The sequence below is a fragment of the Mus caroli genome, chromosome X (genome assembly GCF_900094665.2).
Source record: "Mus caroli chromosome X, CAROLI_EIJ_v1.1, whole genome shotgun sequence".
Taxonomy (NCBI): Eukaryota; Metazoa; Chordata; class Mammalia; order Rodentia; family Muridae; genus Mus; species Mus caroli.
This window is the reverse complement of record NC_034589.1, coordinates 122,683,899-122,710,686: the sequence shown is the minus strand read 5'-3', so window position 1 is coordinate 122,710,686 and position 26,788 is coordinate 122,683,899. Positions and strand designations below refer to the sequence as shown.

The window sequence follows — 26,788 nt, the reverse complement described above, 5'->3', positions numbered from 1 at the left end:
CCACGTGGAACGGCTTTGGCCAGGTGTGGTATGTCCAGACACTAGCCGCTACTTTAATATATCAGCAGCGGTGGTGGTTGTGTGTGTGTACATGCGCATTCACATATGTGTACCTGTGTGTAGAGATCATAGGTCAGTTTTGGGGTTTGTTTTTTTATGCCATTTACCATGTTTTTTGAGATAGTGTTTCTTACATGACCTGGTACTCACCATTAGACTTGGCTTGCTGAGCAGTGATCCCCACAGATCTGTTTATGTCTACCTTTCCGCTGGGATTCCAAGTGCACACCACCATATCTGGCTATTTTACATGGGTTCTGGGAATCACTCGGGTCTCAGTGCTTGATAGCACTTAGAGGTAATATTGTTCAAGGACTGCAGAATCCTCTAAGGAAGAGCCGTCACCAGGGTACTAAACACCTCAGTAATCAGAAGTTCTTGCCTACAAGCTAGTTGGAGCGTCTAGGGAGGGAACACCCAGCTATGGCTAGATGTTGCTTCCCAAACTCCCTCTGGAGAAAATGTTTTTTTAACTCTTGATGAAGAAATGGCTCAAGCAACATTGTTTTTAAGGCCAGCATCCTAGAGGAGGAAATGACGAGCAGCTTCAAGAATGTTTTTTAGATCCTAGTCTTCCTCTCTCCTGTTCCTCACATAACTAACTGTGAGGGAAATCTATTTATACTTGGTCAAAGTGTCTTGCTTGTCTGTTGCAATGCTGCCCCCTGCTGTTATCGTAGGGTAGAGGAACCATTTACAACACAGTAAAGGAATGAATTTGGTATTTACTTATCTGAAAGGCTTTGGGAAGAGTCTAGACAGAGAGGCTCCAGGCAGGTGAAGAAGGACTCCTGTCTACAACTCACTGCCCAGGGCATGTCCTCAGTTTCATAGGCTCCTCCAGTGCTACCCAAAACGGAGACTTGCTTAGGGAAATGAATATTCTACCCTAAAATGTTGCCTGGAACTGTCCTAGATTTGGCAAACCTCACCCCCACCCGAGGGCTGCTCCCAACAGTGCAGGGGGGGCGGGGGCACAGCATTTCCTCTCAGTTTAAGCTCCGGAGGACAGGTGCCTCAACCACACCCTGCCTCAAGGTCACTCGCATAGGTCCCTCTGCTCCACTCTCCGTGCCAGCTCCTCGTTGCTCAGCAGGTAGTCATCGATGAATGTGAAGATTTCCTCAGGGGTGACAGGTTCCATGTAGCGTTCCCGGTCAATACCCTGCTTGTCAATTAACACCATGTTGAAGTAGGAACGAGTGAGGCGCTGGAATTGCCTAGATAGAGCAGTTCAGAGAGGAGTGAGACCTTGGTCCAAGTCCCTCTGTTCTTTTATAGCTGTGCCCCTCCTTGTTCCACCCCTGCCACCCCCGTCTCAAATCCTTTTTGCTTATTTTCTGCTGCATTCCTAGTCCTGGTAGCCTTTTGTGTCTAGCTTTCCCTCCTAACCCTAGCCTGTTATTTCTTCACTGTGTTTTCCACTTGAAGCAAGAATATTGCACACTGCATGCAGCCTGCATGGAGCAGCTCCAGGAGGCATGTAATTGGAGAACCTATGACTTGCATGCACATTAAACCTAGGAGCTCTAAGGTTGATTAGCAAATTGTGCTAAACTCTTCCATTTGCAGCTGCAAGTCTCCGTCCTCAGTATTTCCTAGTCTTTTTTGACTGCCCTGAATTGTTCTGTTCCCGCTGAAACTGAATCCTAGAGGTAGGTATTATTTCTCAGAGAACACTGATGCCTTTATTGGACCTGAGCATAATTTGGGGGAACTGTAAGGCTGATAATGGATAGATAATGAGAGAAGTCAACTTCTACCACCTGTTACCTATAACCTTCTCTTTCATGAGGGACAGATAGATATGGTTCAGATTTCAGTCACCAAAGATGCCTTTTTCTCCTTTGGAGACTGGAAGTAAACAGAGGAAGTCATAGGCAATGAGTTGCGAAGCTTCCTAGGGATTCTAGTCTGGCGTGGAATCCTTTGTGTCTCTCTTCAGTTGTGGCTCTTCAAAGTCATCTGAGGTGACTTTATGAAAGCCCAGATCTGGACTTTGAGGTAGAGCCTGGTTATGTGTATTTTAAGACTCTGTTTAGTTCCTTTAGAACTGAGAATCACTGTCGTGATTTAGCTATAAGAGTTCAACATAAGAAATGCCTCCAAGACACTAATTCACATCTACTGGCTCAGCCCTGCTCTTGGTTGCTATTGTCCTATATCAGCATCTTGCCCATCGCCTACAGCCTCACAGCCTGCACCTGAGCTCCTCAATGATGCCTGCTGATAGTTGTTGCTCCCGGATGCGCCCCACCTCCTGAGGTGGCTGTCCCACCAGCTCAATAATGGTCACATGCCGCAGGTCAAGTCCACAGGTGGATTGCTGGGAGAGAGAGAGAGAGAGAGAGAGAGAGAGAGAGAGAGAGAGAGAGAGAGAACCTTAAATAGAATAGCCTTTTGTATTTACATTCTTAGGCTGCTTGGCTAACCCCTTACCCTGTGACTCCATTAAGGCAACATGGGAAAGGAAGGGTTTCTGCAACGATCACACAATCTCATAATCAAGCGATCACAGTACTATGAGGTCTGTACAACCTCTTCCCTCTCATTCCTGAAGTACTGGCTTCACAAAAGTGTTTCCTTTATTCTACTTAACTGTCTGAAACATATTGTACAACATGGAATAGAAAAGAGAAACACTTCTTGACAGCCACCTAGTCTGGCCTTTTTTTAAATCAGTCTTTTACCTATCTCCCTATCTGTCCCATTTATCAGGTAAATTCACCATGCAACTTCCCTGTTTTCCTTTGTGATATCATGGCACTTAGGTACTGATAGTAATAGACAGCACCGACCTGAAGTGAGATAGCTTGGGTTCATTCCCAACTCTACCACTTATTAGCTAGTGATCTTGGCCAAGTCACTGAATCTGTTTCAGTTCCCTCACATCTTCAGTGGGGCAAAAAATAGCACATACATCATAGGGGTTGTTGTAAGAATTAGTTGTATATGTGTAAAAGCATGCCAGTCATTATGTGGTACTTACCCAGCACTTATTACACAAGTGAAATTCCTTGGAAACACACATGTAGGTTATTCTTAATATTTACATTTGATGACAACTATTTTACAAGCCTCTCTACATTCCATTCCCAGCCTACACCCAGTTCCTTGGGAGATAAATCTACCATGCCATACTTACTGACTTTTCCATACATACCATACTTACTAACTTCTCCACAAAAACATTTTAAAATGTGACCAATATACATAATGGTAAAATGAATCAAATGCTCTCCACAAGAATAGTAGGACTATGTAGGTTTTGTGTTACACAGAGTAAACTTTTTACTAAGCCATTAGATCTCACCTGCAGCATAGAGATTTGCATTTTGTAGTATCGATTGGAGGGATCAGGAGCAGAGACTATGAGGAGTCGCTGTTTTTCATAGAACTGATCCAGGAGGCCAGCAGCTGAGTTAACATTGACATTAATCTTCATAGCTAGGACAGAAGCAGATGGTAAGTTGGAATATGTCCTTCTTCACCCCTGAAGGCATTCCAGTCTTGTACATCCTTGCCCTCCCTTCCCTGAGGTGAATTCCAGAAGGAAACCTGAATATTTTATACTCTTCTTTTTGAAGTATAAGTATTCTTTGGGGGAATGTTGGACCTTAAAATAGACCCATCTCAGAATCTCCAGACTCATACCATATGCATTGATATCTGACCCCTAGACAATGGAAGGAGTTCTTTCAGAGTGCCCCTGAGCCATAAGCCTAGTCACTCCTTTCCTAGTTTCACTCACGAGTACAAACAGGTGGTGATCCTGACCACTGTCGACTTGACTGGCAAACTCGGGATGGGGTCCCCTGGCGTTCATAACCACCATCACAGTGGTATTCACAGATGGCACCATAGTTGTCCCCCGCTGAGCTGCAGGTGAGGTAGCCGTGCTGTGGTGGCTTCAGAATGGGACAGCGTCTCACTACCAGGAAGAAGGTCAAGTTAAGGATTATGATATCTCTCATAGTCAGGAAGGGCTAAAGGGTCCACTCCAGGCTTTCTAGGACAAAAGACTTGAGATGATCCGAATGAATAGATTTTCTGTGTTTTCAGTAGGCAGGAGATACAATTTTCTTCACTAAGGAATTAATTTTGACATGCAAACCCAGGTTCCTAGTCTTTATAAACACACACACACACACACACACACACACACACACACACACACAGAGAGAGAGAGAGAGAGAGAGAGAGTCATGCACAGTCATCAGATGACTGTAAATGTATAAAAGAGAATATTGTCATCTATGTTTGTAGACTTTTATAGATAACCAGTGTAAATATGACCAACGTGCAGAAGAATGACTTTCTTCCTTTTGAGACCTGATCTCACAATCAATATAGCACAGGCTGAGAAGGATTCTCGGGGAGTCCAAGATGCTCCAAACTCACTGTCTGCCTTAGCTTCCCAAGTGCTAATCTTACAGGTATGTGCCACCATACTTGGTCAGACTTACTTTTAATAGTGTATAAGTTAGATAAGCCCATGATTGAGAGATGGGTTAAACAAATCATAATACAGATTTAGAGCAGAATTATTATGTTGTACTTAAAAATATTTCTGGAAGCAGTATCAAAGAACATGGAGCTATTACTTGTGATTTAATGAAAAGTAGGAAGAGTGAGCTTAAATTATACATTGGAAATATGTATAGAGAAAAGACTAGAAGGAAAAATACTAAGATGTTACAGCAATGAGCCCTGGAAGATGGATGTAATAAATTATTCTGTTTTAATTTAATTTTTTAAATTAAAACAGAATAATTTATAGTGTTTAAGTGTTGCTTTAATTGTAATTTTGAGATAGCATCCTGCTACTTAGACCAGGCTAACCTTCAGCTTGCTTTTCTCTTTCTGCCTCACCTGCTGGAATTACAGGCATACAGGCATGTGCTACTCTACCTGGTTATTTTTTTCAAATGTCTAGTTATAAACATGAATTCTTTTAAAGATGACAAAAAAATAAAAACCAAAGTGAAACTATATAACCAGGAGCAGAGAGGAAGGGGGCCAGCAGGCCACCAATGTTATCCTTTCAGTAGATAGATGCAGCAAGAACTGATTAGATTTGATCAGTTTGAATACTAAGAAGAGAAATGGATGTAGACTATTTGTGAATTGTATCTAGATTTAGAAGGACTATAAAGGCTTGTTGGAGAATCAAGGTTCCTAGAACAATTTTATGCCGATGTAGTGTAGGTTTTCTTTAAACATCTGTTTGATGAAGTTGGCTTTTCCCCAATATAAAAAAGAGGAAAGAACTGTTGTGGGTTTCTGAAGGTCAGGGCAGAGCAGGAATTTGAACAGTGTATACAATGAAGAGTCTTTTTTTTTCTCTCTCTCTCTCTCTCTCTCTCTCTCGTTTCTTCTGACCTTGTACTTTTACAATGAATTTGCAGCTGGCCCGGTTGTAGGCTCGGTCATAGGCAGTATAACGAATCACATGTTCTCCTTCAGGGAAGTGAGAACCAGGCTCTGGACCCCGAAGTGTCACCCTGCATGAGACAGGGTGAAGGAGTTACTGAACAAGTAAGGCAAAGATAGAATTGAGATATGAGGCACATCTTTTCTACAGGCTCAGCCTGTATTGTCTGGTCACCTGAGCACAGTAGGGTACTGGAAGATCCTGCTATTTAAAGGTCATAGTCTATCATGTCTAGATAGCTCCCCTGAGCTCCATGCAAAAGAGAACTCACTTTCCCAGCAGGGTTTCCTCTTCTTTACCTAATCTGGGGAGCCCAGCCCCCACACTCTACCTGGGAATTGTCACTTAATCCTTGGTGAAGTTACAGGTTCAACTTCCTGGATTGTGTCTCCATGCAAATGAGGTATCTCAGAACCCTAAGCCTCAGCCAATAAGCCTTCACCCTAAGAAGAACCCTTTCCACTTTTCAAGGTTTATATGGTTCTTGTTCACCCCAAATAAAGAATACAAACTGTTCCTTTGAATACTGTCTAAGAGAGCTGTTTCACTCAATGTTGTCTAAAAGAGCTGTAACACTGAAATCCTCCAAGAATACCTTCACTGCTGGACCAGGATCCTGCTGACCCACCCTTTCCGAACTTTGCTCCATCGTTCCCTGCCTATTGTATATCAGTGCCTGAACACTCAGAAGGAAGAAGTGAACAACAGAACTGCACTGGGGAACTGGGAGAAACTACTGGGGACACAAGAGGCATGCATGACTCAAGCTCACCTGGTGATGGTACCATCAGCAGAATCTTTCACTAATGGTGGGTCCCAGTATACTCGAGCAGTTAGTTTCTCTGGCTCTGCCATTTTCTCACGAGAGTGAGGACAACGGATCTTGGGTGGATCTATGTCTGGTGATGTCAAAAAATAAATGTGGATTTATAGATCCCCTGCCTTCCCTCATGGAAGCAATATTACACGCCATACTGGGTAGGTAAAAGAACAAAAGTTCACCTTTATCTAAGAAAGAGGGGGAAGGAGGCTGGCTCCATAGGCAATAATGCTATGCCCACTCTGTATTGTCATAGAGAAAAATAATTCTGTGATTATAATTCTACATCTTCTGTGAACATAATGCCAGATCACCTTTTGTAACAGAATAACTGGAGCTACCAGTATTTACCTACACATACAGGCTCGCCTCCACTCCATCGCCCATCTTCCATGCAGATGCGGCTGTGATCTCCTTCTAGGTGGTAGCCACTAGAACAGCTATAGTCACAACGGGAGTCAAGCAGCATTCCATTGGTGCAGGTGTAGGTGCCACTAGTGATGAATGGCAGTGTGTGGCACCTTATCTCTAAGAGAGAATCAAACAGCAAGTTCAGCACCCTATAGGACTCTCTGGAGGGGGTTCATGAGTGTCTACCACAGTGTGTGTGTGTGTGTGTGGGGGGTTATATTCAACAGAGAATATAGAAATCTCATCCAGTCTGCCCTTTCCCTCAAATTGTCCTTTTATAATTCCATATTACAAAGTAAAAGAACAATCTGAGTGGGCTGGAGTGTGGGGTCTAAAAAAGTAAATCAGCTGTCTGAGTGCATCATTATGAAAATAAGACCTCGGTTTGCATCCTACCTTCACCTCTTGCTCTCTGACTTAGAGACATTACCTCATTTCTCTGAGTCTTACTGTTTTTCTTTTTAATCAATAAACTACATTTATCGCATAGGACAATTTAAGGGAAGCCTCAGCAATGGTTAATTTTTGTTTCTTGTTCCTTAGATGCTGGGCCTTCTTCAACTGTTATACGTCCTAAAGCGTGTTCAAAGTTCCTTGCCTGTATACACTGTTAAGCTAAGGCTCACTTGGATGCCACAAGGCACACTTGGTCCACAAGGCTTTTGGTCCACTTGAGTCAGGCCACTGTCTGGAGGACATGGTGATATTTAATAAAAGCAGAATATGTGTGCTTTCAAGACTGTTAGTATATAGTTGTGAGCCTATCATTAGTCTTGTTTTGGATAACTGATATTTGAGAGAAGTAAGCCACAGACATTTCTGTAGCTTGTCTCAGTCTTACATAGAGTTTGAATGTTTAGACTTTTAAGAAAAATTTTATATAGGCTCTGTTCATTTTTTTTTCTTGACTAAATGAAGCTTGATGCTGAGCTGATGGCTTTTCTTTCTCCCTGCATTTGTTATGTAAAAAAAAACACACCCCAAAATGACCCCTTTGAAACCAGAGTCAAGGAGAAAGCTAGGTCTCTTCAGATGAATCCATTTACTCAGTATTATGGAACAGTGAAAAAAAGTAGATTCAATCACGAGGAAGGTCCAAGCTAAAGACAGGACTCAACTGTACCAGCCACCTCATGGAAATGGGAACATCTCTATGCTTTTGACTACTTTTATGCTTATAATTCATAGCCTTATATCTTTTTTTTATCACTTCAATTCAAACTCACTTTGGAAATGTTGAGGTTTAAGTCCTAAAGCTACTTACATGTCATGGTAGTAGCTCCTTTTTGGCCATCCACCTTCTTCTCTCCTTCATAGCTTTTTTTTGCCACCAAGCTCATGAATCTCTGAGTTCTCAGCACATAAGCACACAGATGTGCAACATGCACGTGCACACCTTTAAGTTTCTATCCCCTTAGCCTATTAGCAACCTAAAGGTAGTTGATGAGCTGACTGAGTTCCATCAGCATCCTGTGTACATGGATGTCCTTTAAATGGTATTTGCTGACCACATATGGAAAGCCTCTTGCTGCCAAAAGGCTGAAGAGTTTGAATAAAAAGTAGGGGCTTGGGAGATGAAGTGAGATAGAATTCAAGCTATGTGTGTATATGTATTCCCATATAATGCTATTGGGGATCCTTTTTACTTTAAAAAGAAAATGAAGACTAGCAGATGTCTCATCAGCTCTACTGGCAAGACCTCTAAGGCTAGGAAAATTAATGACACTTGACCACAAGTGGGAAGGAGTCTGGAACACATCCTTGAAAGCTCCAAGAAGTGGCCCAGGCCTAGATCAGTTAGTTCCTCATGGCCAAGTCTTGTTCTCCCACACACATTTCTGGGTTCTATGAGTCAGAGTGGCTGGCTATGACTTAAATATCCACATTACTTGGACAGTAACCACCACATACAGAGCAAAAGAAACCACAATGTCAGGAAGAGAAAAGGCTCTGTTGAAGGCCAATGGAAAGTTACCAACTTTCACAGCATAAAACTCCCAGGTATATACCTTTCATGGCCAGCAGGCTAACTTCTCTCTCATACACATATCTGTATGTGCTCACATGCAACTTACGCCTGCAGTAGGCAGTTCCAGACCAACGCCGGCTTGGCAAACATTGCACTGACTTCCGTCCAATCAATCGAAAGCCCCGGTCACAGGAGAGCTCGCAACGTGTGCCTAGGCTACTGTGATAATTTCCTCCCCTTGGTGAGTAGCATGTGGCTTCTCCATCCTGGATATTCAATGTGTAACACCATCGGGGGACTGTAGTAGCAGAAGAAAAGTAAGCTAGAAGTACAGTAATCAACTTTACACAAATAGTAACTATAGGCAACTCAGTGAAGCTGGGAGTAGGAGAGGTTGCCCTCCTCAGGGAAGAGTACACTACTGATTTGTTGTCCAGTGCCTTAATGGTCAGTCCTGAAAACATGCATCCAAGTAACATTATATAGACTCAAATACGCGGGCATGCATGCACACATGTGTGTATACATATAAATGCAAATATGCATACAATAACAATTGATAGATAAAGAGGCCATACATTTGTAGGACAGCAAGGAGGGGTATATGGAAAGGGAAAGGAGAAATGTTGTAATGGAAACACAACTTAAAAAATAAATAAAAAAATAAAACAACAACATCAACAACAACAACAGCAAAACAGTGTGGTTGTGTCAAAAGGGAAGAAAGAGAACTCATTGGAATAGAAGGGAGATCCCAGAAACAGGCTTAAGTACGTCAACATGATTTTGGACAAAGGTGCAAAACCAATTTAATGGAGAAAAGACAGCTTTTCAAAACAAATGACACTAGAGAAATTGGAGTTTCAGGTGCAAAAAAGGAGGCAGGGGAGGAAGACAACTAGAACCTAAATCCCACAACTTACTCAAATTCTCATCAAAATTGACGTTAGATTTACATTGAAAACAAAAGGAACAGAGTTTTTGGAAAATTAGAAAATCTCTGGGATTCAAAGATAAGCAAAGAAGTCTTAGAAGTGATACCAAAAGCATAAATTATTAAAGAAAATCAACAAACTGGACCTTTTCAAGGGTAAAAATTTTGCTCTATGAATAAGTTCAAGGAAAATGCAAAAACTGGGAGAAAATATTTGCCAACCACATATCACATCCACAACAAAAGGCTAGTGAATAGAATATAGAAAGAATTTTCAAAACTCAACAGTAAAGATGTGGACAAAAGACCCAGAGAGATATGTTATTAAAGAGGATATATGAATGATTAATAAACATATGAAAAGATGTTCTGCACCATTAGTCACTGAAGAAATGCAAAGTAAAACCTCAGGGCAATATCATTAATAAACCCCTTAGGATGTCTAATGTATGTACAAAGTGCTAAAGGAGATGGAGAGAAATCAGAACTACAAATTGCTTTGGGAAATAGAAAAACAATGGCACACTGGAAAATAGTAGTTTATCCAGAAGTTATATACTTTCTTTGTTAAGAAAGTTGACCCCACAACTTCATTTCAAGGTGTTTACTCAATGGAAATAAAGACCTGAGTTCACACACAGTCTTACACCCTAATGTCTGAAATACCTCTATTCGTAATTGTCAAAAATTGGTTTTGTGTGTGAACAGCATAGCTAATGGGTTTATTTCTTTATAAAAATGTATAAGAATAATGTGCAGGTGACAACACAGATGAATTCTAAGTGTATTTTGGGAAGCTAAAGAAACAAGACTCCATTATATGACAAACACACAGGCAATACCATAGGCATAGAGTACAGCTCCACATCAGAGGTAAAGACAGAGGAGAACTGCAACGTGATAGCATGGCACACGTTTCTGAGGAGATAAAACTGTTTTTGTTCTCTGATGGTAGTTATCTTACTCTATGTATTGGTCAAAACTCATAGAACAGTACACCAGACAGGGCATTCTGCTGTATGCAAATTTAAAAAACCTGGAAGATGTACATTAGAGAGAGAACAGGATCGTGACCTCAAAGCAGACTGCTGAGGAATGAAAGTCTACTCCCTGTTCAGTACTGAACACACAAGATTTTAGGGTGGTTCTTTCATAAAGATGCCTTACTAGTAACACAATAACTGACTCTTCCACTGGTTCCATGTTCTCGTTTATATTTTGAGATAGAGTCTGCTATATAGTCCATGCTGTTCTCAAACTCATGATTCCCTGCTCCTGAGTGCTGGGATTACAGGTGTACCAGTACACCTCATTCCATATGGTTCAGAGTTTAGAAGGACACAAAGAAACAACTGGATGGTGGCCTGCCCAAGTTTACCCACACAGCATGCTACAGATCTGTTTGTCTAGGATTTGGAAGGCAAAAAGGACCATATAAGTTTATTTGATTTTCAAATCATAGGGACAAGAATATGGGGAACTTTTATCAAAAGCACATTACACCAGGAGGTTAAGGAACAATGGAAGGCTAGGGCCTCTGTTCTCATGCATCTGGAGAATAAAGATAGATGACAGAGCAAAAACTATTCTCTGACCAGTACGATGCTTTGGGCTTCCACTATTAGTTTACATCTGTGGCAGTGGTGGGGTTGCCATCTGGAGATACCATCTCCGAGTTACATAATGTTGCCTAAGTGCTCGATTTGTGCAGAGCTGCTAATTACAAAGCCACAACACATATCACAAAGACTTACACGGGAGCCTGGGATCTCAAAAGCATGTCTGTTCTTTTTTGTCTCCCACATTCTGTCAAGGAAAATACAAATCAGATTGAAACTGGGAGAGGAAACAAGAATGGAAGCTAGAGATACAAAGCTCAGAATACAAAGAAAGCGATAGAAGCCCAGCTACTGTAAACAAGTTCAAGCTTGCTGGCCTGGTCTCAGAAAGACAAATATCACATTTTTTTTTCATATTTGTGGTTCCTAGACTTTATACAGATGTAGAGAATTATGGCATGCAGGTACAAGTGGAACTACCTAAGGGGAACAAAGAGGACCAACAGAAGCAGTGAGGGGTGAGAAATAGGAGGGTACAGAGATAGGAAGGGATTCGTTCAACACACAATATATACTTGTATGATTTTTTTTTAATTGCTAGCCCAGAAGAATTGTGACATAAGGACAGAATGTTGGAAGGCAGGAAAGGGACAAAGCCACAAACTCAGTTTTCAAATAAGGGAGAAGGTAGTCTCTAGGTAGTATAACCTGGTACCACTGATGGGACAACGAGCAGAGTGTTCTAGACCATTTCAAGGTGAGGCCCGTGAACCGGCAGGAGCACTCAAGAACAAGTTATTCCAGGATGACCTGATTTCCTTTCTGGGAAGGGCCACCAGACTGGTAGAACAGGGATGATGATAGATAGGTTATGGGCAAGTCAGTGAGGCATATGCCAGACCATACTTTCCATGCCATTGATGTGGCTAAGATGAAGAAATACAAAAGAAGTGACAGTACAGTTCAAGAGAGACATAACTGGCTGAACAACACTGTAACTGAAACTAAGACTATGGCTAAATGCTGCCTGGTGAAATGTCTGATGGGACATGTGATCATACTGAGTCCTGTGTTTACGAGTCGTTCTTCCATTTTCATGCCCATCTCATATAGTTTTCTCAGTAGCCCTGTGAGGTATGCAGTCTTCATTCTTATAGATGAAGTAATTTTCCCAGAGTTCCTTGGGAAGTAAGGGGCAGGGGCAAGGTGGAACCTAACTTTGTCTATTCTAAAAATGGGTTATCCTAAGTATAAAACCTGCCACTGTAGCTGCCATTTTGAAGAATCTATTAATCCATCCACATGTTTCGTGAATCCAAAATGCAGTTAGCTATATAGTAAAATGTCTCCTCTTGGTCCTTCTTATATGCCTATGCTCATTATTCCCTTTCCAAAAGGCCCATGGTAGCAATTTGTTTATAGATACAATGCAAACCCTTGCATAGTGTCTTATTTTCATTGTGTGTTTTTTTTTTTTTTGACACATATGCAAGCATATTGTGTTCACTGTTCCCACCATTGCTTTACATTTTGTGGTTCTTGGAATCAAACCCAGGACCTTCTGCATGCTGGGTAAATGCTCTATCACTGACCTATAGGCGCAGTTCTAACTACTATTTTTGAAGTTAATAATGTGTTTCCGAAATCTTTGCATATCACAACATAGCAAGTGTGCACTTTATTTAAACGGAGTAACATTTATAGAACACTTAGTATTATGAGTGGCACATGATAATCACTTGTCTGGGGTTAACAAACCAGAAGGGCTTTTTTTGGGGGGGGGCATACAAGGACAAGAAAGTCTGACAAGACAAGGAAAAGACCTTGTCTGTGGTAAACCCAAGGTAACCCAGTCAGTTAGTACTTTGCTCAGGACTGAGAGAAGCTATGGGGCAGCTGCTTAGCCACCAGGCAGACCAAGGCTGCACCTCCAGACTAAGGTTTCTGACTCCAGGCAGGTTTCCTGATAAGAGAATGGCAGAAGGGTTGTGAGGACAATACCAAACTATATAGACAGTTTTCTCTTCTTTTTACCCTAAAAAACAATTAATTCAATTTTTAATGAAAGACATGGGATGCATATGGCTGTGTGGTCAGACAGACCTCACTTTCAATGCCCATTCTGCCTCATTATCTTCTGTCATTGTGAGCTTAGTTCTCTGGTCTGTAAAATGGGAGATAATAAAGCAGCCCCATGAAGCTGTGGTGAGAAGCAAACGGGATTCCACACATGAAATACCTGCTCTCCAGAATGGTGTTCTCTAAATCAGTGTCTGGCTTGGAGCCACCCTTTCACCTGTCTTCGAGCATCAATACACTGTGGCATCTATTTCCAGTACTTCCGTTTGGAGATATCAGCTCTAAACTGCAGGAAGTTTTTAAATGGTACAGTTGCAGAGAAAATGGTTATGAGGCACAACAGGGATTACAAGGGAGGCCAGGACCTCTGGTTGTACTTTTCCTGGCCACTCCTTTCCATGCATCATTGATAACCTTGTTTAGTTTGTTTTAGGCCTGGAGACCAAGTTCCAAAGACACTCGACACCAAAGCAAATTGTGTGGCATATAGGTTTTTAAAGGGCTTTTTGATCATTTAAAAATAACCAGTGAGGCAGATAAGGGGTAATAATGGGGATGCCAGACCCTTCAAAAGTACTTCTGGGACTGGAGGTATGGCTGGGTGGTAGAACATTTGTACGAGGCCCTGAGTTCAATTCACAACACCACATAAAGAAATATCTTTTACATTTGGTGTTTTTTAGTATCTGATTCTTTCATTTTTGGGTTCCCAGGAGGCTAACTGTCACCACCTGCTTTTCATATGCTTCGGTGGGAGTGATATGCATTATGCCTTTTGTTAAATAATCATTTGGCTCCCAGCACGAAACAGTCTATAATGAAGGCCAGACGAGTGAGTTGTCTCAGCAAATAAAACGAACATTCATTTCAGAAGAGGTACAGAGTAGAATAATGAGGGCCAGCAAGATGGCTGAGGGAGTAAATGTATTTGTACACAAGCCTGACAACCTAGGGTTGATCCACAGGACCCACGTGGTAGCAGGAGAGAAGCAACTTCATGGCAAGTTGTCCTCTGACATCCACACGTATGCTGTGGCACCCTCCCTCCAAACAAATGGATACATTAACTAGAAGAAAAAAGGATGAGCTGGTGAGGGAAGGACTGGGACTGGTGTGCACTAGATCAACTTTGGGGAAAAACAAAACAAAACAGTATACCACTCTAGCTAAAACACAGATTTCATGTGGGGAAATGGTTTAAAAAGTGGTCAGACTAGGACCCAGGGCCAGACTTTGGTTTAAAATAGGTTTACTAGGTCACTACATTAGGGGAATGCAGAAACTTGAGCCTGGGAATCTAATTAGGAAACAATAGTCTTTGTCCATGTATGAAATTCTAAAGCCCATGTATTAAAGAAATGATAGGTCTCTGTGAATGACTAGTAAGAAATAAGGAGGGAAGGGGGTTAATTAAACATGCTGGGGGTTATTAGAAGTCATATTAGGGTACTTGGAGGTCTGAGTCACTAAGAGGGTGGTGGTAGGATTACCAGAAAGTAGAAGTAGGACAGTCAGGTTACGGTAGAACCTTTGATCAGATAAGACAAAAATTCTCTCTTAGACATCTCTAACTGGGTGTCTAGCAGTGTTAGAGATGCAGTCCGGGAGCTCTGGAGCTATGTCAGGGATCCCCAAAATTCAGATCCCAGCCTTCTTCTCTCTATGATCACTACCCACACCTCATTTCCTATCTTGGCTTCAACTATGGTCAGAATAGAGAAATTACTATGGCATCTGAGGAAGGAGAACCAGGAAGAAAAGGATGTGCTTACTGCTGCTTGAGAGACCAGGCAGACTGACTGACGCCCAAGGCCATATGATTTGGAGATCAAGAGAGAACTATCATTTTCAAGATGTGGTGTGTCAACTGGAAATATGTGGGTGGATGGGGAAACAGGCTGTAGGGAACCTAGAGTCAGAGGTAGTAGTTGTGCACCATTATCAGTAAAAAGAAGTTAAGAAAGAATAGCTTGAAAGATAGAACAACCCCATGTTTGGATCATTTCTCTACTGAAACTGCCCATTTATTTACCACCTCAGCAACTAAAATATTTCCTATCCTTCAGTTTGACCTTTTTGCAATACTTGATGTAGTTGATCTCATATACTTTCTGGATTTCTGTATTTTTTATCTGTAGCTTTTGTAATATCCCCAATATACAGTCTTCTTCTATACTGACCACTAACTCTTGTTCAATGATTTATCTTTCTCTTCTACACATATCTAGCAATGTCTTCCAAGGCTTGACATTGATTTTTCTCTTCAGAAAGCCCTGTCAGTTAAGCCGGGTAATCACACAACTTTCTCTTTAAACTATCTGCCCAACAACCTTCCAAATTAGTTTGTGTGTGTGTCTGTGTATGCGCGCGCACGCGCGTACATGCAGACATGCTTGTGCTCACGAGTGTGCTGTGTCTGTGTGTCCTTATCTCATGTAGTGGTGGGGATTGAACTCAGGTTGTCAGTCTTGGCAGCAAGCTCTTTTACCAGTTGAGCCATCTCTCTGGCTCCTAGCATACTTCTTTAAGTTTGTCTTTCTGAAATGTTTTTTTACAGTTCTCCTTGGTATTCAGAATGGATTCTTCCAGGCATTAGTGCACTCAATCTTATCATCTGCTTTACAACATCTGTGGAATACATCCTTTTATTGTGGCGCTGGGACTCAAACATAGGAGAGCCTCTACACTCCATGAATTCACTCTGTTATTGGGCTACACATCTAGCCCCTCTGGGGTCCATCTTTACTCTACATTTATTTACCCCCAGACTCAAATATCTCTCCATAACATTGCTGTAACAGATTCCTGGAGCGTCTCCTCAACTCAGGCTCTCCTTCTTCTATCTTTTATTTTTCTAAACAAAATAACTTAGTGTTCTGAAATATCTTTTACATTGTCGCCGCACTGTGGAAAAATCACATGATCATTCTTTAGAGCTCCTAGCATAACAGATAAACTCTTCTGTGTGTCCAGGAAAGCATGGGCAGAGAGAATCATAAATTAAAGTCATTTTAGACATCACCTGAGCTAACTTGCTATCAATTCAGGAAATACTATTCAGCATTCTTTCTGACTCTCCTTGGAAGAACCACTAAGTCAAGGAACCTTTCCTACTTCACTCTTTATATTCAAGTCTCTTCTCTGCTAATCCACCCATATTCCATCCCTTCAAGTCAGTGGGATTTCTTCTTAGCCTCTTATTGTAGTAAATTTGGTTTACTTTGATCTCTTTGGCAATCTGCTTTGTCAAATGTCTATAACCTTTTCCAGTTCATCACAATCTCCCTGTTTTCGAGGCCTATCCTGGATGTCATCTTTTTTTAAATTTTTAATATTTTTTATTACATATTTTCCTCAATTACATTTCCAATGCTATCCCAAAAGTCCCCCATAGCGCCCCCCACTTCCCTACCCACCCATTCCCATTCTTTTGGCCCTGGCATTCCCCTATATTGGGGCATATAAAGTTTGCAAGTCCAATGGGCCTCTCTTTCCAGTGATGGCCGACTAGGCCATCTTTCGATACATATGCAGCTAGAGACAAGAGCTCCGGGGTTCTGGTTAGTACATCATGTTGTTCCGACAATAGGGTTGCAGATCCCTTTAGCTCCTTGGGTATTTTCTCCAGCTCCTCCATTGGGAGCCCTGTGATCCATCCAATAGCTGACTGTGAGCATCCACTCCTGTGTTTGCTAGGCCCCGGCATCGTCTCACAAGAGACAGCTATATTTGGGTCCTTTCAGCAAAATCTTGCTAGTGTATGCAATGGTGTCAGCGTTTAGAGGCTGATTATGGGATGGATCCCTGGATACGGCAGTCTCTAGATGGTCCATCCTTTCATCACAGCTCCAAACTTTGTCTCTGTAACTCCTTCCATGGGTGTTTTGTGTCATCTTTCACAAATGACCTCTTGCCTGAATTCTTATGCTCCTAGTTCATTTATGGCTGACACACAGTTTCACATGTATTCACTTTACATGTGTTAATTTTATTCTCACTGCACAACCAACAGAATGCAAGCTCCTTGAGGAGGCAATTCCCTGTTTTATGTATCCCGTGTATTTCCCACAGGCTTACCCTACACAGTGATAGGCATAAAGCAGATACTCAGTCCATACTTAATGACTCCTACGGGCTGGGGAGGTAAAACCACACAGCAAGTCAGTAACTAAATTTGTAATTAGAAAGCTTAGTACACCTGCTGGGTGTGGAGGTGCACACCTGTAATGGCAGCCCTGAGGAGTCTGAGGCAGAAAGATCTTGAGTTCAAAGCTGTCCAGGGATACATAGTGAGACCCTGTCTCAAGAAAGGAATGAACAGAACAAGAGAGCTTGGGCTCAGTACTAGATTGCATGCCTAAAAGCAAACAAAAGCAAAATCAAAACAGTGGCAAAGAAAAATCATAGATCCTGATGATTCTCTGAGCTCAAGTCTGACACATATGAGCTAAACATGAGCGAGGATGTTTCTGGGACGGTCCAGATCCTAGGCCAGAAAACATCCTAGCTGAGCTTCAGAAACAATGAGAATCACCTCTGTAGTCCAGGGCACGGGTACGGGCAGCGGGGACCTCTTCTGCATATACTTCATTGTAGCTTTCATCTGGAGAGTAACCTGAGCCTAGAATGAGGAAGAAAATATAGATGTATATTCATTTCTCACTCAAGCACTTCCCGGTACTCCCATCCTTGTCTTTTCCATAGGATCTGACACTTCATGATAGAGCTGCCAACCTCAGAAGGGTGACATGTGGTGGGTGTTCACTGGTTGTACTGGAAGACTTGCAAAACAAAAAATAATTGAACTCTTTAACCACTGATCAATTCTGCCAATCTTGACTATAAACCACCCAATTCCCTGGCTGAAGCTCACACACACAGCCTTAGTGAGTAGCCAAGCACTGGAGATGGACCGTTGTCCCCAGCTCTGAGGAAACAATAGCACCAAAGTGTCTTCTCCAGCAACAGACATTGCACAGAGTTTTCACAGGAAAACAGTATTTCAAGTTCTCACTAGCCTTCAGGGCATATTAAGCACCTGACTGTAATTGCTAGGGAGGCACGCCAAGACAGGCGGATGGCTTAAAGGGCAAAGGGGAACTAGAATGCCTTCATAAGCACCTTATTCTGGCTTAGAGTAAAAAGAGAAGTCGGAGTAAGGTTTTGTTTGTTTGTTTTTGTTTTTGTTTTTTCCTCCTCAGTGCTATTGATTGATCCTAGGGCCTCACCCGTGTAGTGCAATGGCTAATTTCCCCTCCTTCCTGTCAGGAACAGCTTGAGCAGTGAGCAGCTGAACTAGAAAACATTCCCAGCCTATCTTCTTCCATTCAGTTAAGTGGTCCAGTCCCTCGTGGTGGCAGGTCTGCGGCTGTCTGGGAGACTAAACAGTGTGTTCCAGCAGACGCAGGAAATCGGTCATGAGTATGAACTAATTGGGAAACAATTTCGTTCTTTCCATAGCAAAGTTTCCGGGAGACCTTCTTTAATGCCCCTGAGCTCTCATGCATGTGCAGGAAGAGGGCAGCCAGCCTAGTTGCAGTCTGAAGATAACTCTCCAGTTCCTGGAGAAGGCATGCTTACAGGACAGGGCTGGGCTTTAACGCTGGAGCCCTTTGACCTATGTAAACACACAGAACGCAAGCTTGTGGCCTTTTCTTGGGCAGAGGCACAGGGTCTCCTGCAATAAAGAGAGGGAGGGAGGAAGGGAGGGAGAGGGAGAGGGAGAGAGACAGACACAGAGACAGAGACAGAGAGGCAGAGAAAGACACAGACACACACACACACACACACAGAGACAGAGAGACAGAGACGTGGGCAGCAGGACAGGTAGTGGTGGTGGTGTTAGTTCAATTCAGTAAACACGGAGATGAATCAAATTGCAGGTTCGCCTTGGAAAATCATGTCCTCCTTGGTTTGCCCTCATTCCAAAAGGAAAGGGTTTCCCTTTTTCTCTTCAGTTTTGCTCTTTTCACCTTCCAGTTTCTCTGGCTTCCCTTTATTCCTCTGTAGGTCCCCTCTTGTTCTCATTCCCACATGGGAGGTTTGTTTGTGCAGAATCTTTGTCAGCTGTTTCAGTTTAGTGTTAGTCTCAATCCCTCACAGCTTCTGTAAACAGGGGACCAGATGTGCTTGGTTCCTTAAAGTATTGGGCCTCCCCATTCTAATTGCAGAGCTAGCTTGTGAAGAAACTCTCATCAGGGAACAGACATCTGTTCACCAAAAGAGAAAGAAGGGTGTCACAGGCCTAGGTCTGGATCAAGTAATGACAATGACAACTTAGCTCTTAATCTGTAGAGCATATGCTAGCTCATTAAGTTGCCATACCATCTCAACTGAGTACACAACATTAATGCGCTCCTACATAAAGACACAGAAGCTGACTCAGAGGAATAGAAGGAGTTGCCCAAGGCCTCCTAGATGATACATTGCAGAGTAGACCTCCCAGCCCAGGCCCGTTTGAACTCTATGGATTCAGATAGTAAAATTCAAATGGTAATAAAGGCAGTGTTTTGACTATGTTCAGAAGGGATAGAGTCAAAATCTGTCATGCAATCTAGCATTTTCTTCCCTTGTGGCAAGGGGTGGGGTAAGGAGACCATAGACCACCATGTATTTTATACCATTCCAGAATTACAGGGGATGTGGGAAATCTGAGGGGAAGACTCAATCACATAATTATAGTCTCCGCCAGAGTGCAGAGGTAGCGAAACCAGTGCTAGGTTTCTTTTGTACCAGGAATGGGCTTGGGCTACATAACCACTTAAACTTTCCCATGTCGCCTAGTTGCCTACTTTTGAATATTTTGTGCACATGTTGGGATTCTGAAGTGGGGTATAGGAAAGAAGGACACAGCCTCTGTCTCATTTCATTTTCCTGAGCAACAATTCTCAGTTCCTTTGCATCAATCAGTGGTTGTTTTACTGTGTGGTCTGGTACTGGGTTCCTTCAAATTCCACAGCCAAGTGGGACCCTTTAAGCCCAGCCCTTGGTGGCTGTACGGTTGGAATTATATTTGATAATTGAAGATGATGTTAAGAGCCACACTAATGCCTGCCTTCTGATGACAAAGACAGTGTGAGTCCCTGAAATATGCAGATATTCCAGTACACATTTTTAACCCACTCAGCTCCTTGTATACTCCGTAACATTTTCCCACTCTCTGTTGATTCTTCCTGGACACATTTTCTCACTTGCCCAGAGTCCATACTTAGCCATTTTTTTGTGCATCTTTGTGCCATTCCCATTTGAGAACAAAGGCAAAGAACCAAACAGTCCTTGAGGTATAGGCAATATTTGTCACTTAATTGTTGAATGATCAAAGGAACAAATGGGCAAATGGACACAAACCCAGCCAGGAGCTAGCATTGAAGAGGAGAATCATGAAAACTCCAAATATCTCCCATCGTGCAGCCTTCTAAGAAGGCTCTCAGGGCTGCCAGAGACCTTAGCAGCCTGGGTTCCTCCGGAGCAGACTCGGGGTAATTGATGTAGAACTGGGGAGTGCCGGATTTGCAAACAGCCTTCCGAGAGAACCTCACATGAAGTTTTTAATGCCTTGTCTGAAAAACATCTCTGGCTTTGATGAGTTTCATACAGGTGTTCAAAACTGGGGTTTGAACCTTCAATCTCCACTCCCTTAACTTCTGTGGTCTTTGAGTAGATTTTGGTCCACTGTACTTGAATTGAAGCCAGGGAGTGTTTGGAGAGAACAGCTGCATATTTATCTCCAGAAGACTTGGGCTCTTTTAACCCCAAACAGTGTAAGCTCTGCCAAGGGCTTAATTTGAATTTCTTCAGCTGAATGTCAGCCCTTGTGCTTTACCCCCTACAAAGCCAGGTTAAGCCAAAGAGGGGAAGAAGCTCACATACTTGTTTGAAAGCTGGATGCAGCTGTTCCAGGCAAACAGAGCTGCTGCCAAAGGCCTCTACCAGGACCCTGGGGTATGTGGAAAATTTTAGCTGCAATGACTGTGGCTGTGGTGGTTGCCGTTTGTTATTTACTCATCTCTGGATATTTTCCTAACCCCATCGGTTGGGACTGTCTCATTCCCCTACTCTCTCCAGTTGTTAGGAGGGCAGACACTGCAGGCCACAGAATATTCTTAGCACTTGAAATGCCACTGCAACCCAATCAAAAAACCTCTGTATGGTGGTTCGGTATCCTTTCCTTGGATACTACTCCCATTGCATTCTACCCGCCTCTCTTCCTTAGTCCACTCTTGTCAGCTCACCCTGTCTCCCAGGGGGTGAGGCGTGAAACATTCAAGAATCCAGAGAGCTACATCCTTTTTAAAATAAGGATCAAGCCAGAAGAGACTAGGGGATTCCTAAATCAAAGAATGTAATCTGTATTGTCATTGACCCTGCTGGCCAAAAATGCGGCTATACAAATCCTGTAGATAAACCCTGGGAGGAAGAGAGAAAGAAGGGGAAGTCTGGTGAATTCTTGTTCCCTCTCAGTAGACTGTCTGTCTCCCTTCTTTTTTTTTTCCCCAAAAGAGATACATGGTTTGAGTCCTATTTTATAGTCTCCACAAGGATATTTGACTCAGGAAAGAATTAATATTAATAAAGCTTTGGTTTATTAAAAAATACAACTTCTAAAGAGGTTTCCGTGGACTGTGGATAGAGTTTAGCAGCAGAGAGCTTGGGTACGATTTGTGAGATTCTTAAATTCAATCCCATGTGTAGAAAGCAAGCATGTAACAAACCAACCAACTACACAGTCAAACCTAAAGGCCCCACTCCTTGTCAGGAAGCTAAGTGAAAAGGGCAACTGAAAAAAAAAAAAGCAAGAAAGAAACTAGGAAGCATCCCTCAAAGGCCACGCTGTCCTCTTTCACTTGTGTGTCTGGTACTGGCCTATTGCCAAGTAGCTACTGCTAGGATGATGCCTCACAGGCCCTGATTGGCAGCCCCTTCTAATATTTGATCATGTTCATTGCCACCTATCAGTTTTTCTGTGGGCCTAAATTAGGGCTCTCTCATTGTCATCTCGCTCTTCCCTCTTTTAAGTCTTCCTACTGGTCTTGATCTCCCAAGAAGGAACGGACAACAGCTGCCAGAACTTACCTGCGTACCATGTTGGTGTCACTGCGGGCATTAGGAGGAGCAGCAGTGAGAGAGCACCTCTCTGAGTCAGTGGACCAGTCATCATCGTCGACAGGGAAGCTTCAGAAAATGAGGCTAGGGCTATGTGGCCAGAAGTACCAGGATAAGGGGGAATGACTTTCAGAGAAGAACCAGCTATGAACTCCCAAAATTGAGAGGAAGCAGGCATATGACATCTGTGAGGAAGAAGATTTGAACATTCATCAATTCCAGTCGTGTTATCTGGACCATAAACCTTTCCTGCTTCAAAGCATAATAAGGCTTCTTTGGATTTATGGTCCCCTTTTCTCCCAGCAGGAAGAGAAGGGTATTAGGAGCTAATCTTCAGTGTACTCTGGGGCCATCAAGTGCAAATATTGCATGGTCCAAGTCACAGGGAGGGACACTGAAGTTCCAACACTAGGAAAATACTAACAAAATCACACAGAACTAGGAAGGAATGTGGAAATCCAAAGGCTGCTACTTAGGGATTGTGTCCACTCAGTATTTCTTAACCACAAAGCTGGAGAAGCATTGACATATATGGCCTAAGACCTTCCGTGCTAGAGTGAGGCAGATCTGGATATGCTGTGACGAATCAGCAAATTAGGTAACTTCTCTGTACTTTACCTATACAACAAGAAAAATAGTATGTACATTATTGCCTACCGCAGAGGGAAAAAAAATCAGTGTTTTTGACATTATTATTACTAATTTCATATTAGACAAGACAGGGTGTTTGCCTTCTCCAGCCTTGCAAGCAGTAACTATAGCTCTGCTCTCTTCTTAGCTCTGGGTTTTGAGGCTTAGTGGTTTGACAGTTATTTCTAGCTTTTAAGTCCAGCCTACCCCTCTAGCTTTGCCCTGCTGAGCTAGGAGGAAGACAGAGAGGTTAACGAGGACCCACCTAATGAGCCCACAAGGAGAGTATGGCCAAGTTCCTATTGCTATTTCATTTTCCTTTCTGGGGGAAATCTTCACAGCAATGAGATGAGATGAGAGAATTCTGTAATGCTACTGGACAAACACACCTTAAGTAGCATTGCTACAACTCACTGCCCATCAATGTACAATAGCCACTGGATCTTTCAGCAAGCATTCATTCATCATTGTTTCCCATGCAATGCCATGCTCAGAGATGGGGGGTCAATCTCAGACATGGAAACATTAAAAACAAACAAACAAAACAACAGAAAAAAACAAAACCCAATCTGATGGCAGAGTCCTTAAAGGTACATCGTATAAAATCAAAAAGTCACTTTCCAAGTCGTTATTTCTTGATTCTAGATCTAGAGTATCTATAAATTAGGACAGAGAGAGAGAGAGAGAGAGAGAGAGAGAGAGAGAGAGAGTAAGGAATAGGGGTTAAGAAAGTAGAAAGCTGTAGTATAGATGTGATCATGAAAAGAAACTCTGATGGAGATAGAGGAAATAGATTGACTAAAGCACCAAGTAGCAACAGAAAGAGATTTTAAAAAGAGCCAGGGAAATGAGCTCATTGCTGACCCTTCTCCCATATCCAGCCTCAAACCAACGCCTTTGCAGTGGAATAAAGGTTTTCCTGTGTCAGCCCCCATACTCTTTTTGAGCCTATGACCTCTCTCCTGCCCACCTCCTCCCCAAGCTCAGACTGAAATATTTGACTCACCGGAGGGAGCCATCCTTCTACTGGATGCTTTGAAAAGAGCAGGAACATGCATCTGCGGCCAGCACAAATGAAAACAGCATATGATCCAATTTTATTAAAAAAAAAAAAAACAAAACAAAAAAACCAAACTTCTTCCCCCCACCTCCAGCTCTATCATCTAAGTCCCGAGGCTTTTGACCTCTCCACAGCTGTGAAGTGGGGCAGTTCAGTTTGAGGAATTAGGTGCAGTGTACTTACCTGCTTTTTATTTTATGATTTTTGTGGTCTCGTTCATCTCTCCTCTTTTTCTTTGCTCTCTGCTCCTCTCATCAGTCGGGGGTGGGCAAAAGCCCTTCTACTTTAACATTCCTAGAACCAGTGGCTCCTGGTCTGTCAGGGCCTCCGGGATTCTGGTAACACTGCCCAGATGTTAGGACATTTACATTTGCCAAAAGTCGTCTTAAAGCTATATTATCCCCAAAGCTATATTTGTTATTCCCCAAGAAAAGTTTGGGGGAGGGGGAAGCAAGAGGATTAGAGGAGCTAGTGCTGTCTGCTGCAGAAGAGGGGAAGTGTGACTGTCACTGGTTTCAAGCTCTGGGTGGAGTGATGACTAGCATAGGACCTCCAGAGAGGACTTCTGAGGAACACTGCTTTTTATGACTCAGCATGACATCGGGATTGAAAGAAAGGGAATTTCACCAGCTCCAGAGAGGGGACACATGGAGCTGATTTTAGCTTTCCCTTAGATTTTTCCTATGCTTTCTTTTTTTCCTCTCAAATTCACAATTTCTTTGTCATGTGTATGATACAGGGTCAGACACACTTGGAAACCTTCCCATTAATGACTTAAGTTTTTGTTTTAGCTCTTTTAGAATGTTTTTTATATAATACATCATGATCATATTTTCACCTCCTCCAGTCCCTCTCAGATTGTATCCACCTTTCTACCCACCCAACTTCTTTTTTTCTCTCTATTTGGTTATAACTTTCTGGTAAGATTATGTTTACCAAAAAACCCCAAACATTCATGTGTATGTGTAAGGCATAAGGCATCAAACCTGGGGCTTTTTGCATGCCATGGGAGCATGGAGCATATCCCTTCCTTCCTAAGTACTTGCCTGAAGAATTAAGATTAATTTCCCATACCATGAATGGAAGGAAAGCATGCCTAGGGAGGCTTTTCTGAAAGGTTCTTTAAATAAATCTAAATAATCTATCCATGGCAAGGTGATATTTATTGCTAAGCTGTTTTTCAGCTGTCTTGGATGGAGGGCTATTCATCACTGGGAGCAAGCTTTCTTTGTCTTTTTTTCTGGTAATGACATTATGTTTATACCCTTAACCTACTCATAGTTAACATTTCTATCTCTTGAAAAGTCAGTTTAGGTGGACTTGGTGCTATAGGCCTAATATTCTAGCACTTAGGAGTCTGATGCAGGGGGAATTGTGAGTTCCAGATTAGCCTAAACTACAGAGTATATTGCAGGATAGTCTGGAGTAGATAGGTTTAATTATGCTTTTTTAAAAAAATCAGTGGTTTCTGTGAAATGTTATGTTTTGGATGTGACATTGCTATTGCACTCATGAATTCACAGCAGGGGTGTCTATGTGCACAAGACCTGCATGAGAGTGCCCATTGACATCCTATTATAGACAAGGAAGGGGGTTGTTAGGTCCCATCTACCAACCACATACCCTGAAGGGGCACTTAATGGTCTCTGGGGAGAGGAAGTCATATTCTTCAGTGGTGCAGCCACTGGTAAGTTGCTCTAATTCATAAATAGCTCCGCTCAACTCACTCATGCAGGCCACCCTAATTAACTGCATCCAATCACAAAAAAGCTTGAAAGCAGAGTGAGGACTTGTCAAGAACAGAAAGGAATTTGGTGTGTTGTGGGTGGGTGGGGGTAAATGAGGTGAGGAGAGAGGGAGATATGATCAATATATGCCCCTTTCCTATAAAAAATTAGTTTTCCCTTAGAAAATTTCATACTAGAGCCCCGTGTTTACATAATTCCACTCCTCCCTTCCCTTTCTTGCACTCCTTCCATACCCTAGCAACATCCTCTCATATGCATAACCTCTTATTCAATCCTAAGTGTTCAGCTCCAAATGTACGCACATGAGCAACATTAAATGGTGTCTGTAGGTTGTATGTAAATAATATATGTGTGTAACAAAGGAAAAATTTAAGATCTCTATACAATTGTGAAAGAATCAGGGTTTTTGTTGTTGTTGTTGCTTGTTTGTTTGTTTGTTTTTTTCCCAAGGCATGGTTTCTCTGTGTAGCCCTTGCTGTCCTGGAACTCACTACATAGTCCAGGCTGGCCTTGAACTCAGAGATCTGCCTGCCCTCTACCTCTTGAGTGCTAGGATTAAATTGTGTGCCACCATGCCTGGCTAAGAATCTATACTCTTTCAAAGGAAAAAAAAATCAGTAGTTGTAGGGAAAAAAATTTTTTTTGCTCTATGTATATAAGAGCTTCTTGATCTTCAAGAGAAGAATTGGGTCTATAATTTTACAAAGTTTACAAGTAAGCATGAAATCGATTTTTATTTCCAAACCACCAGCTACATATATGTATTGAATATCTAGCATGGGTTCAAAAGTGTGGTACAATATCAAAAAGTAAAAGGCATAATTTTGCCTCATTATTTAATAAAATATTACCTTATAAATTTTTATAATGTATTTATTTAATAAATTCATATATAAACAATACATCAATATTTAATAAAATGTGAAAGAGTGGTGGGCAGAATGTTGAATACAACAGATAAAATCCCTGATATCTTGATGTT

General features: G+C 42.2%; 1 protein-coding gene across 2 annotated transcripts; it reads right to left on the bottom strand.

The window, feature by feature from the left end:
• Nucleotides 1-765: 765 nt before the first annotated feature.
• Nucleotides 766-24,554, bottom strand: Srpx2 (sushi repeat containing protein X-linked 2). 2 transcript variants are annotated; one of them, XM_029473404.1, is made up of 11 exons: nt 24,242-24,554; nt 22,339-22,553; nt 17,801-17,887; nt 8,801-8,992; nt 6,666-6,842; nt 6,267-6,393; nt 5,443-5,564; nt 3,812-3,991; nt 3,374-3,507; nt 2,265-2,386; nt 766-1,280 (listed from the first exon to the last, which is right to left on the bottom strand). In XM_029473404.1, exons 2-11 carry the CDS (start codon nt 22,544-22,546, stop codon nt 1,100-1,102), a joined length of 1,530 nt encoding a protein of 509 aa, XP_029329264.1. In that variant the 5' UTR covers nt 22,547-22,553; nt 24,242-24,554; the 3' UTR covers nt 766-1,099. The 2 variants fall into 2 exon arrangements, with proteins under 2 accessions (XP_029329264.1, XP_029329265.1); XM_029473405.1 differs by lacking the exon at nt 24,242-24,554 and adding an exon at nt 24,005-24,072.
• Between the last annotated feature and the right edge of the window lie 2,234 nt (nt 24,555-26,788).

Coding starts and splice junctions, on each gene's coding strand:
- Srpx2 (XM_029473404.1), bottom strand. CDS start 22,546: ATGCCTGCTTCCTCTCAATTTTGGGAGTTCATAGCTGGTTCTTCTCTG. Junction 8,993..17,800: donor CCGTGCCCTGGACTACAGAG/GTGATTCTCATT, acceptor CTGCTACTACAG/TCCCCCGATGGTGTTACACA. Junction 2,387..3,373: donor TGCAAATCTCTATGCTGCAG/GTGAGATCTAAT, acceptor TCTCTCTCCCAG/CAATCCACCTGTGGACTTGA.